Source organism: Gymnoscopelus microlampas, assembly GCF_963454915.1.
Source record: "Gymnoscopelus microlampas genome assembly, chromosome: 5".
Classification (NCBI taxonomy): domain Eukaryota; kingdom Metazoa; phylum Chordata; class Actinopteri; order Myctophiformes; family Myctophidae; genus Gymnoscopelus; species Gymnoscopelus microlampas.
This window is the reverse complement of record NC_139942.1, coordinates 6938307-6950806: the sequence shown is the minus strand read 5'-3', so window position 1 is coordinate 6950806 and position 12500 is coordinate 6938307. Positions and strand designations below refer to the sequence as shown.

Here is a 12500-nt window from a genome sequence, read left to right as displayed (position 1 = left end):
ACAAATATGTATATATATTCCAAATATTATCTCACTTTTTCTTTTCAAGAGCTTTTTGAAAATAGACGATCTACAATCTCACAATGCGTCGCATCACGACGCATTGTGAGCTTGTAGATCTGCCATTTTCAAATGGCCAAAGTTTAAATAGGGCTGAAATGTTTTTTGTATGTTTTCTAATAATTGTAATAAATGTAGTGGAGTAAAAGTACAATATGTGCCTCTGAGATGTAGTGGAGTACAAGTAAAAGTATAAAAAAAATGGAAATACTCCAGTAAAGTACCTCACATTTTAGCACAGTACTGTACTTGAGTAAATGTACTTAGTTACTTTCCACCACTGCTCAAAACCCACCTATGTGTCAACATATGGTCAGAAGGCCTATAAATATTATACCTAAAATAAATGAGGGGGAATTATTAACTATTCTGCTTAAAGAACTAGTCTAAAAATGAAGGAATCACACAGGGAACAGGCAACACTGACTATTACTACTGTAGTTATTTAAAATACAGCTAATAAATGTGTATTATATTACTATTACTACTGTAGTTGGTTAAAATACAGCTAATAAATATGTATTATATTACTATTACTACTGTAGTTAGTTAAAATACAGATACATGTAATACATGTGTTTTATATTACTATTACTACTGTAGTTAGTTAAAATACAGCTAATAAATGTGTATTATATTACTATCACTACTGTAGTTAGTTAAAATACAGATAATAAATGGTGTATTATATTACCATTACTACTGTAGTTAGTTAAAATACAAATAATAAATGGTGTATTATATTACCATTACTACTGTAGTTAGTTAAAATACAGATAATAAATGGTATATTATATTGGTAATTAATGGTTTAGTTTAGTTACAAGCTCACCTTTGGTGGCTTTCAGTTTATAAAACATTTACTGTTTTCAACATGAAACCTCTCTTTTCAGAATGAAAATGAAAGAATACTGAAGTTGTTAGTTCTGAATGAAATTATTGATTAGCAGTGGTGGAAAGTAACTAAGTACATTTACTCAAGTACTGTACTTACTGGAGTATTTCCAATTTTCAACGCTTTTACTTCTACTCCACCACATCTCAGAGGCAAATATTATATTATAATATTATATTATTATATTATTATTACAAAACATACATTAACCACTTCAGCCTGATTTAAACTTTGGCTATTTGAAAATAGCAGATCTACAAGCTCACAACGAGTGACGATGTGATGGATTGTGAGCTTGTAGATCTGCTATTTTCAAAAGATTTCATACATAATGATACCGTGTGAACTGGAAAATTCTGAATAATGATAATTTTGTACTTTTTTTTACTCAAGTAAATGTTGATTACAGGACTTTTACTTGTACAGTAGTATGTCTACATTGCAGTATAGGCTCTATGCACAGCAGCCATATTGTGAAGACATTCACAGGTGTAACAATGTTACTAATGAAGGCTCTGTTCCATTTAGTGTAGCACAGTGGTTTCCACGACCCCCATAACTCTGAAATGGAACCAAATGGACCCTTACGGGTCCATTTGGTTCCATTTGTAAACTCTCAGAGTTACACACCTGTAAGGGGCCATTTGGAAGCCCATGAGGATGAGGGTCCCTGGACCCCAACTGTCGACCCACTGGTGTTTCCAGTGAGCCAACATGCACAATATCAGCACCCTGACTCTGTTTGACCAGAATGGTACAGAGCCTTCATTAGTATCATTGGTAACACCTGGCTGTGAATGTCTTCTTATGGCTGATACTTTTCCTTGAGTAAAAATGTGAGTACTTTCTTCCACCACTGATTAATGGTACGGTGTGACCAGCAGAGGGCAGCAGTGAGTGTAGTAGTTGTGTAAACCAACATGGCGTCCCTGAGCAGAAAGCAGGTTATTAATCTATACAGAATGCTGATCAGAGAGAGCCAGAAGTTCCCTACTTACAACTACAGGTAAATACATATCATTCACATACACATATAGCAATACTTTGTAGGAATGTTTACACCGAAACTGATGTTTTATTATGATGTTGGGTTTTGAAACCACTGTGAAGAGACAGGCTCCTCCTGAAACATGACTGTCATATCATGACAGTCATGGATGAACCTCAACCTGGTGTTTGCACTTTCTCCCTTTGTGGTCCGTACATCTACATAAACGTTCAGATTTTAAATATAAAGTGCTTACCTCATGGCCACGGATCTTACAATACTGTACGGGCTCTCAAAAGTACCCGTATCTTCCGTATTGTTCAATAAAAAGCATTTTAATCTGATTGGTGGCCATTTTCTTCGCATTTCCTCCATTATGCTTTCCTTTACGCGAACCTATCGGTTGCGAGGTGTACTGCACTCTGATACGTTATAACTCTGTGAGAAAATGGCCACCGACCGGATTAAAATGCTTTTTATTGAACAATACGGAATATACGGGTACTTCTGAGGGCCCGTGCATAATTGCAACATCCGTGGCCATGGGTTAAGCACTTTATATCTGAAATATGAACGTTTATGTAGATGTACGGGCCGTAAATGGAGAAAGTGCAAACACCAGGTTATAGTTCAGTCATGACGGTCGTGAATCGTGACCATTCGTGACAGACGACCGTCGTATGATCCATGGCTCCTCCTGTAAAATGAATGTGTTCACTGTTATATTATATATACTATTAATTACTTTACTTACATCAACATGTGCATCATTATAACTCACTTTGAGCTCATCTGCATTCAATGTTCGAAACAAAATTTGAAGTTCATGAATATTATTTATTTTCCAGAGCAATCATGAGCTGTTGTTGCATCAGAAGTTCATCAGATATGTCCATCCCATTGAAATACATAATGTTTTATACTTTGATGTTAATCCTGATGGTCAATAATGAATCCATGCATCATGTACTGTATTAACGTCTTTTATTAAAGTGTTTTTATAATGAATTAAATATTCACAAGGTAAAACATGAATAGCCTATATATTCATTTATATGTAGTATTAGGCAGAAGCAAATATCTAATGAATGAAACACCTGTAGTACATGTGATATTTACTTGTATATTATTATGGTGGACATTTTATAAAAAAAATAAATAAAAAAAAATAAAAAAAAATGTAGCCTTCTATAATAATAATAATAATAATAAAAATAATAATAATACATATAGGAAATCACATTATTTAGGCCAAATACTTTGCACTCAAGTGCATATGCTTTCAAAAATGGTATCATTGAAAAGTTATGGGAACTTGGAAAGCAAATATATTTCTGGATTTATGTCCATTTGTTTAAAACCTTGTAGAGTGGGGATGTACTAGTATTGCTGGATTATGTTTCCGTCCTTAAATGTGTATGCTGAAGGACTTAAAGTAATGCTGGAATATGTTTCTGTCTTTGTCTGCTTGAAGGACTTACGCTCTGCGCAGGATCAAAGACGGTTTCCGGGAAAACATGAAGGTTGAAAACCCCAAAGCTCTGGACGTGCTGTTGAGCCAGGCACAAGAGAGCCTGGCCCTCATCAAGAGACAGGTGTGTGTGTGTGTGTGTGTGTGTGTGTGTGTGTGTGTGTGTGTGTGTGTGTGTGTGTTACATCTTTATAACATGACTACAATGTTGAATAGTTCTATGACTTTTGAAGACTTCTGTCTGGTCTCAAATGACTGCCTGTCTGACACTCTGTGTGTGTGTGTGTGTGTGTGTGTGTGTGTGTGTGTGTGTGTGTGTGCGCGCAGGTGTTGGTGGGACAGATGTATACCAGTCAGAGGACCATATTGGAGGACATTCATCGTTAACCACTGAAACCCCTCTAATCCGCCCCATTCCGATGCCATCAATGCATTGAATGGGACATCATCGCCTTTTATCAGACCATTGAATGGGCGAAGTAGGCGACGTACTGACCTACCCGCGATTTATCAGACCATTCATTGGGTGTTGTCAGGACATACTGACCTACCAACGGAGACGACTTAAAATGTTTCGGTTTTCGGACCACACGGCACAGTCTCAAGCGAACTGGAGCCACGCGAGGGACCACGGAGCGAGAGCGAGTTGCCGTGCCCCAACGTCGCGACGTTCGCTTGAGCCTACTCAGCGCCGTCCCAGTTATGTACCAATAGGCTGTATGTACAGCAGCCATATTGGAAATAAATTGGGCCTCTTCTTACTTCCTTAACAGGTGTTACCAATAATACTAATAAAGGCTCTGTTCCATTCTGGTCAAACTCATGGTTCCTTGAGGGGGTTCCAAATGTAACTCTGAGAGTGGACCCGTAAGGGTCCATTTGGTTCCATTTGTACACTCTCAGAGTTATGGGCGTCCTTGAAATTAAAAAGTTTGAGAACCACTGTGCTACACTAAATGGAACAGCCTTCATTAGTATCATTGGTGACACCTGTGAAGGCCCAATTTCCTTCCAATATGGCTGCTGTGCATATAGCCCATTGGCGCAGAATCGTAAATCATGTTGTGGGGACTGCTCCGCCTCCGAGTAGGTCAGTAGCTCCTGATTACGCCCAATGAATGGTCTGATAAATAGCGGGTAGGTCAGCATGTCACCTACTTCGCCCATTCAATGGTCTGATAAAAACATGATAATGTCCCATTCAATGCTTTGATAGCATTCGAAGCCGGTCTCTAATCTCATTAAATCGGACATGAGTTGGCTCTGTAGCCTACTATTTTCTGTCAGTGTTCCCCCGAGGAGAGGGATGCTAGGGTTCAAGGGGTCAAACTGCCACATTAGAAGTGTACCGCACACACAGAATGCTGCAGGTTCAATGCCAACATGTTAGAAGTGTACCGCACACACAGAATGCCGCAGGTTCAATGGCAACATGTTAGAAGTGTACCGCACACACAGAATGCCGCAGGTTCAATGCCAACATGTTAGAAGTGTACCGCACACACAGAATGCCGCAGGTTCAATGCCAACATGTTAGAAGTGTACCGCACGCACAGAAACGCTGCAGGCTCAAATCCAGCAACAGAATCAATGCAAACAAACATGTCCGCTCTATGTAAACAGGAGAGTACTGATTTAACTCTTGAGTGTAAAATGTGTTACTCCGAAAATGCTATTTTATTTGTCATTATTTAATTTTGTCACATTTTCTTTTGTTTTATGATGGATAATGTTTTTTTTTTCTTTTTTTTTTGACAGCAGGTGGATAGTATTGTGTTAACCCTTTAAGACCGGGAACGCATCTGTGTCATTTTAAGATTTCTTTGGCTATTCGAAAATAGCAGATATACAAGCTCATAGCGCGGCACCGAGTGCCGCGCTATGAGCTTGTAGATCTGCTATTTTTCGACTCAAACCCAATAGTTCTAACATGTTGTTATCAATGTCAGCAGAAGGTGGAAACCTTGTCTGTCCAAAACTGTTACTTTTCAGGAAATAATAAATAACCTGTGTTCCAATTGATACGATGTACTTCTTATTAAGTCACACGCTGTTAATACTTTTCATTGGTTCAATATTTATAAAGCCACAGACGTAAACCACTTGAAAAATAGCAGACCTACAAGCTCACGTGTTGCATCGCATTTGTTGTGAGGTTGTAAATCTGCTATTTTTTCACATATCAAGATCTCTCTTGGTCAGTTTAGCCCAGTCAATTCTACCTGCACTTAAGCTGTTATCCCATTGGGTTAACCCATTAAAGCATAGTCATTATTTATATATATATATATATATATATATATATATATATATATATATATATATATATATATATATATATATATATATATATATATGTATATATATATGTATATATATATATGTATATATATATGTATATATGTATATATAAATATATATATATATGTATATGTATATATATGTATATATATGTATATATATGTATATATATATATATATATATATATATATATATATATAGAGCACATTAGTTGGCTATTCAAAAATAGCAGATAATACAAGCTCATGGTGCATAACTACTTAGTGCCGCGCTATGAGCTTGTACATCTGCTATTTTTGAAAGATCTTGAATATTTGTGCAAATCTTTTTTTTAAGCACATTTTATTTTACTGAAATCATTGCTTCATCGGTGGCCAAAATTCATATAATTGTGGGGGTCCTTGACATGAAAAAGTTTGAGAGAAGAAAGAAAAAACTAAGAAACATACGTTTTTCAGAAACCTGTTAGGATTTAGAAGACCTTTGTAGAATCAGCATCAGGTGATTGACAGTGATTGTCAGGTCCAGTCATCAAACACATCCAGTAGTGTTTATTTTCAAACAGAACCACACTGTACAGGTTATAGTTATAGATATGGTGGACTAGAACTGGGCGATACGACATCCAATCAATATCAGATTGTTTATAACGTTTCCCTCAATTATGGTTAATACAAAGAATGCCCCCAAAAAATAGGGGGAAAAAAATAGAGAAAATAGCCAATCTACAAGCACACAAGGCACGCTGTGAGCTTGTAGATCGGCTATTTTCGGTATGTTTGTACGCCACCAAATGTAGAACAACGTATAATACAGAGTTAAGCGGTTTATCAGAACAATCGATTTAGTCGCTTATGAAAAATATATTTGACATTTTTCATGCCAATTCGTTGATATACGAAATAAATACAAATGTATAAAAAAAATTACCTATTCAAAAACAGCAGATCTACAAGCTCATAGCGCGGCACCATGAGCTTGTATATCTGCTATTTTTGGAAAATCGTGAAAATGTGTGCAAACCTGAATATATATATATTTTTAAAGCAAACATTTGTAACTCAAATCTTTGGTCCCTGAAATAAAATATTTGAGATGGGGGTCCACGGCCTAATACATTTTGGGGGTCCTTGACATGAAAAAGTTTGAGAACCACTGGATTAACCTACATGAGCAAGATGAAGGCGGTTACTGGTTCTAAATCTCGGTTTAGATATTATTTTCGGTAAACCCATTATAGCCAGGAACGCATCCCGTGTCATTTTAGATTCCTTTGGCCTATTCAAAAACAGCAGATATACAAGGTCATAGCGCGGCGCCGAGTGCCGCGCTATGAGCTTGTAGATCTGCTATTTTTGATAATCCAGAAAATGTGTGCAAATCTTTGAATGTATATATATTTAATTAAAGCGAACATTTTTAACTCAAATCTTTGGTTCTGGGGGGGATTCTACAAATGTCTTCTAAATCCTAACAGTTTTTTTTTTTTTAATAATTATGCCGCTATAATCAGTGGTTTTTCAAACTTTTTCATGTCAAGGACCCCCAGAATTATATGTATTTGGCCGTGGACCCCCATCCCAAAATATTTTGTTCCAGGGACCCCCAGAAGTTGTAACAGAGTTAAAAATGTTCGCTTTAAAAAATATATATATATTCAAAGATGTGCACACATTTTCACAATAGGCTCTATGCACAGCAGCCATTTTATCACTTCCTTCACAGGTGTTACCAATGATACTAATGAAGGCTCTGTTCCATTTAGGCTTCGTCCACACGTACACGGGTATTTTCATAAACGTAGCTTTTTATATGCGTTTTGGGGGGTTCGTCCACACGCAAACGCGTTTTTGCTCCATGTAAACGCATCTTTTGGAAAACTCCTGCCACAGTGTATTTTTTTAAAAACTCCGGCTATGTGTTCCCGTGTGGACACGGTAAACGGAGTTTTTGCAATCGTTTTGTAACGTTTAGCCGTTGTCGTGTGGACAGAGAGATTTTTTTAAACAGGGCCGTGTAGACGCGGAGGTTTTCAAAAACGAAAACGAAATATCTGCGTTTATGAAAATACCCGTGTACGTGTGGACGAAGCCACAGTGTAGCACAGTGGTTTCCACAACCCCCATAACTCTAAGAGTGTACAAATGGAACCAAATGGACCCAGAGTTACACACCTGTAAGGGGCCATTTGGAAGCCCAAGAGGGTCCCTGGACCCCCAACTGTAGACCCACTGGAGTGTTTCCAGCGAGCCAACATGCACAATATTAGCACCCTGACTCTGTTTGACCAGAATGGAACAGAGCCTTCATTAGTATCATTGGTAACACCTGTGAATGTCTTCATAATATGGCTGCTGTGAATAGAGCCGTTTTTTTCTTTTAAATAGCAGATCTACAAGCTCCTAGCGCGGCACTCGGTGCCGCGCTATGAGCCCAAAGAAATCTGGAACTGACACGGATGCGTTATCGGTCTTAAAACAACCCACTAGCCCCTATGGCGGACAGTCGTCGTTAGCTCCGGTCATCATGCACATCCAGTATTGTTTGTTTTCAAACAGAACCACGCTGTACAGGTTCTCTCCTCCCCGCAGGAAGCCGTGTTCTGCCGTCGACCAGGCCACGGGACTGTCCGCGAAGCCCTTCACCGTGAGGGCCAGCCACGACGAGGTCCCTCTGGGCTGCTCAACGCACTGCCTGATGGAAAACGACAAACAGAGAGAATCGTAACACATTCTTATGGGGTTCTAGCATTCAGAACTCGGAGCCGAGTTCTGAGACAGTCTAGGTCAGTGGTTCTCAAACCTTTTCATGTCAAGGACCCCCTAATTGACACTTATTAGCCCACGGACCCCCATTTGAAAATATATGCCAGGGACCCCCATAAGAGAAGATTTTTAGGGCTCTATAGCAGTGATTCTCAACCATTTTAATTTCAAGGACCATGCATTCATTTCAGTTTGACATGCATTAGGGCTACGGACCCCCGTTTAATGGCATTTCTATCTCTGGGACCCCAATTTATATTGTAAAATCAATGTTAATTGAACTCTGAGAGTCTACAAATGGAACCACATGGACCGTTAGGGTCCATTTGGTTCCATTTGTACACTCTCAGAGTTACAGACCCATAAGGGTCCATTTTGGCTCCTAACTATCCATCATTTAGCTGGGGACCCCCTGGAACTCCCTCAAGGACCCCTGGGGGTCCCAGGACCCCACTTTGAGAACCAATGGTCTAGATGATATAATAATTAATATTGGTTAAGATTAAGATTGGTTTTCCTCTATAGAAACAGGTCCTGTTTTTCCTTTGCCAGCATAAAAACTGTTATTCAATCGGTCATAATGTCTGTGTTTGACTATGGGTGATGTGCTGTACATGCATGCTTCACTCTCCACACTGAAGCCTCTTGAAGCGGTCTACCACAGTGCCCTACGTTTTATCACTGGTGATGATTATCTCAGTGGGTTGGCCATCTCTCGCAGTGGGTAGAGAGCAACATTGTATTTTATTTATTTATTTATAAGGCCTTGTGTGGTAAACTTCCTTTGCAACTATCTTCGCTTTTAGAACCAAAGGTTACTGGACATTCAACACGTTCACAAACACACATTAGATATACCAGTCCACGCAAGAGCAGTGAAAAAGGAAAAACTGCTTTCACGTATTATGCTCCAAACAAATGGAACAGACTTCAGGACTCTCTGAAACTGGAGCGATTGGTCTCAATAGAGACATTCAGGGTGCTTCTTGAGGACACACTACATAGTAATTGCACCATGTTTCATGTAAGACTATGTTTATTTGCATCTGTGACGATTGTAATGTGATTCAAACGTTTGTTATTGTTTATCATTATGCATGTGTTTTTATACGCTGTTATCAGGGCGTCCTTGAAAAAGAGAGCGTGCTCTCAATGGGCTTCCCTGAATAAATAAAGGAAAAAAGAAAATAATAGAATATATAACACTGTAGTCCTCTAGTCTAGGAACTTTTTTTGAGAGCCCTTTGAAAGCGAACAAAGCTGGGCATTAGTTGGTGGATACTGCAGCTTTTAGGGTTAGGGCGGCAGTGGCTCAGGTACAGCGCCCGGATGGGAACTGCAAGGTTCCCAGTTCGATCCCGGGCTCCCCCAGAGTTAGTGTCGAAGTGCCCTTGAGCAAGACGCTGAACCCCTAATTGCTCCCGATGAGCAGGTTGGTGCCTTGCATGGTTTCCTCCGCCATCGGTGTATGAATGTGTGTGTGAATGGGTGAATGTAATGCACAATCTATGTAAAGCAATTTGGATAAAAGCGCTATATAAATGCACCATTTACCATAAATGCACCATTTACCATTAAAGGGGCATTTCCACAATGAAATACATGAAACCCTCCTCTGAAACCAGACGAGGGTAGTAATTAGTTACTAGTTACATTTTACTTAAGTAACCTTTTGAATACATTGTACTTGTAAGAGTAGTTATACTGCCACATACTTTTCACTTCTACTCAAATATACTTTAGAAAAAGGATGGTAGATAATAGATGGAAGTATTGATGACCTCAGTGGGGTGACCAGATGATACGTATATATCTTCAGGTAGATTGTATTGTCATTTGTATACTTTGCATTGATAATGGTCGACCATAACCCGGTTTACCTCCGGGTTATGGTCGATGCCTACACCCCTGCCCGACCACTTCGGTCTGCCACCTCGGGGCGACTGATTGCCTTGTCACTCAAGGGTCCTTCTGGTCGATCGACACGGTCACAACCTTTTTCTGTTCTGGCCCCACAGTGGTGGAATGAACTTCCCACTGATGTCAGGACAGCAGAGTCACTGCCCATCTTTCGCCGCAGGCTGAAAACCCACCTCTTCAGGAAACACTACCCTTCCTCTTTGCCTGGCTTACTTGTTAACTAGTTGTACGAACTCTTGTTTTATTGTTGTACTGTTTTATTGGATCTTGTTTAGTCGATACACTTATTTGTTTTAGCTCGTGCTCATTTGATTTTGCTATTTTGTCTCATCTGTTTAAGAAAGTAGGTAGCTGATATATTGCACTTTTACCTTAGCGCTAGGTATACTCTTGGTTGCTTGTTTTTGCAGGAAATGCACTTAAGACTTCTGGTGATTAGTAGTTTTTGTTCCCTACCTATGTTGAATGCACTTATTGTAAGTCGCTTTGGATAAAAGCGTCTGCTAAATGACTGTAATGTAATGTAATGTAGACAAAGTATAGATACTTCCGCAGGGGGATAGATATGAGATAAAGTATTGGTTACCTCAGTAGTTTGATCAGATTGTAGACATCTTCCGGTAGGATGAGTCCGTTCACACTGCACAGTAAGGTGCTGCCACACACACTGTGTGGTTCTGGACACACGTATGTAGACAGGAAACTGCTGGACTCGTTGTCACTAAAAAACAAAACAATCAAAAACATTTATATTAATCAGTGGTGTAGTAAAAGTAAGTAAGTACTTTTACTCAAGTACTGTACTTAAGTACAATTTTGAGGTACTTTACCGGAGTATTTCCAAATTGTCTATACTTTTACTTCTACTCCGCTACATCTTAGAGGCAAATATTGTACTTTTACTCCACTACAATGATTTGAAAACTTTAGTTACTAATGGTGCATGCATCCACACTCGCACGTGCGCGACCCGTCGCTGCATCGCGGACCCACAGCGAAAACAAACACACACACACACACACACACACACACGTCGCTCCCACAGCCATGGGAGCTGTGGGAGCTAATGCTAGTTGCTTATTTCCCTGCCTGGCAACACGAGTTGCCAGGTACTGGGAGAGAAATAAGCAACTAGCATTAGCTCGTTGTGCATTAGCAGTTAGCTCGTCGGCACTTTCAGCGCCTGTTATGGTATCATGAGACTCCACAATGACTACTAGGAGAAAAAAACAGACTTTGCATTTGTTAAAATAGGCGAATTTGGGCTATAGTCGTGCCTCCATTATGCCGACGGAGGGGGTCGTTAGACGAAACGGACTCAATGAGATTAACGCAACGACCCTTTCAATGTTGGTGAGTGCTAAGCAACACATTAAAGATAACACTGAAAATGAACGGATGTCTCCTTTAAGTGTGCAGCGTTCTCTGTCTAACAGTGCCCGTGTGCAGTTAAGTCTGTCTAGCAACTGGCCGTGGGCATTCATCCCATAGCTTGGGGGGCTGCAACCGCGTGATAGTGATATACAGCTTCATTCTGCCAAGACCCGCCCCAGACCCGGAAAAGTTGCGCTGTGATTGGCCAGTGGTCACATTGAGTGACAGTTGGGGCAAACGCAGTCCCCACAACATCATTTACTATTCTGTGCCTATCGGTACATAACTCGGACGGCGCTTAGTCGACTAGCAGACCATCGGCCGGTCGTCGCGGACACTCGCGCGCGACTCCTTGGCCTCAAGGTCTGCTGAGTCGGCGCGCCTCCGTCATGGTCCAAAACTTACTTTATTAGCCAAAAAAAAGTTGTCTGGGGTTGTCGGAAAAAGAGTGCCCCCAGCGGGATTCGAACTCGAGCCACAGGGTCGGCAGTCTAATGCCTAGTGAGGCACGCCACGAGACCACATGGAATACTCCAAAGCCTAATACAAGCGCTAATAAACAGCTTACATTTTGTGAAATGTATGGGAAAAGTGAAAAACAGGCGTCTCTGTTCCGTGCACATGCTAAAGGTCAATGGCCGTGTGCAAATGCAGATCAGTTGCTCCAGCCACTGAGGAGAACCGGGCAGAACAGGGGCTTTGGCCTCACACAGGTTTTGGTGACA

At 40.1% G+C, this 12500-nt stretch overlaps 2 protein-coding genes across 2 annotated transcripts in view; one reads left to right on the top strand and one right to left on the bottom strand.

Annotated features, from left to right (window-relative positions):
* The first annotated feature begins 1846 nt into the window (after positions 1 to 1846).
* On the top strand, positions 1847 to 5235 carry lyrm4a (LYR motif containing 4 a). Its single transcript, XM_084058841.1, has 3 exons — positions 1847 to 1961; positions 3418 to 3538; positions 3742 to 5235. Exons 1-3 carry the CDS (start codon positions 1876 to 1878, stop codon positions 3799 to 3801), a joined length of 267 nt encoding a protein of 88 aa, XP_083914967.1. The 5' UTR covers positions 1847 to 1875; the 3' UTR covers positions 3802 to 5235.
* A 1029-nt stretch (positions 5236 to 6264) lies between these two features.
* rpp40 (ribonuclease P/MRP 40 subunit) overlaps positions 6265 to 12500 on the bottom strand; it is a 13450-nt gene continuing 7214 nt past the window's right edge. The window contains exons 7-8 of the mRNA XM_084057364.1: positions 10988 to 11122; positions 6265 to 8410 (exon numbers count right to left, since the gene is read on the bottom strand). Coding sequence (XP_083913490.1) covers positions 8209 to 8410; positions 10988 to 11122 — 337 coding nt within the window. The 3' untranslated portion in view covers positions 6265 to 8208. The remainder of the gene's footprint in view (positions 8411 to 10987; positions 11123 to 12500) is intronic.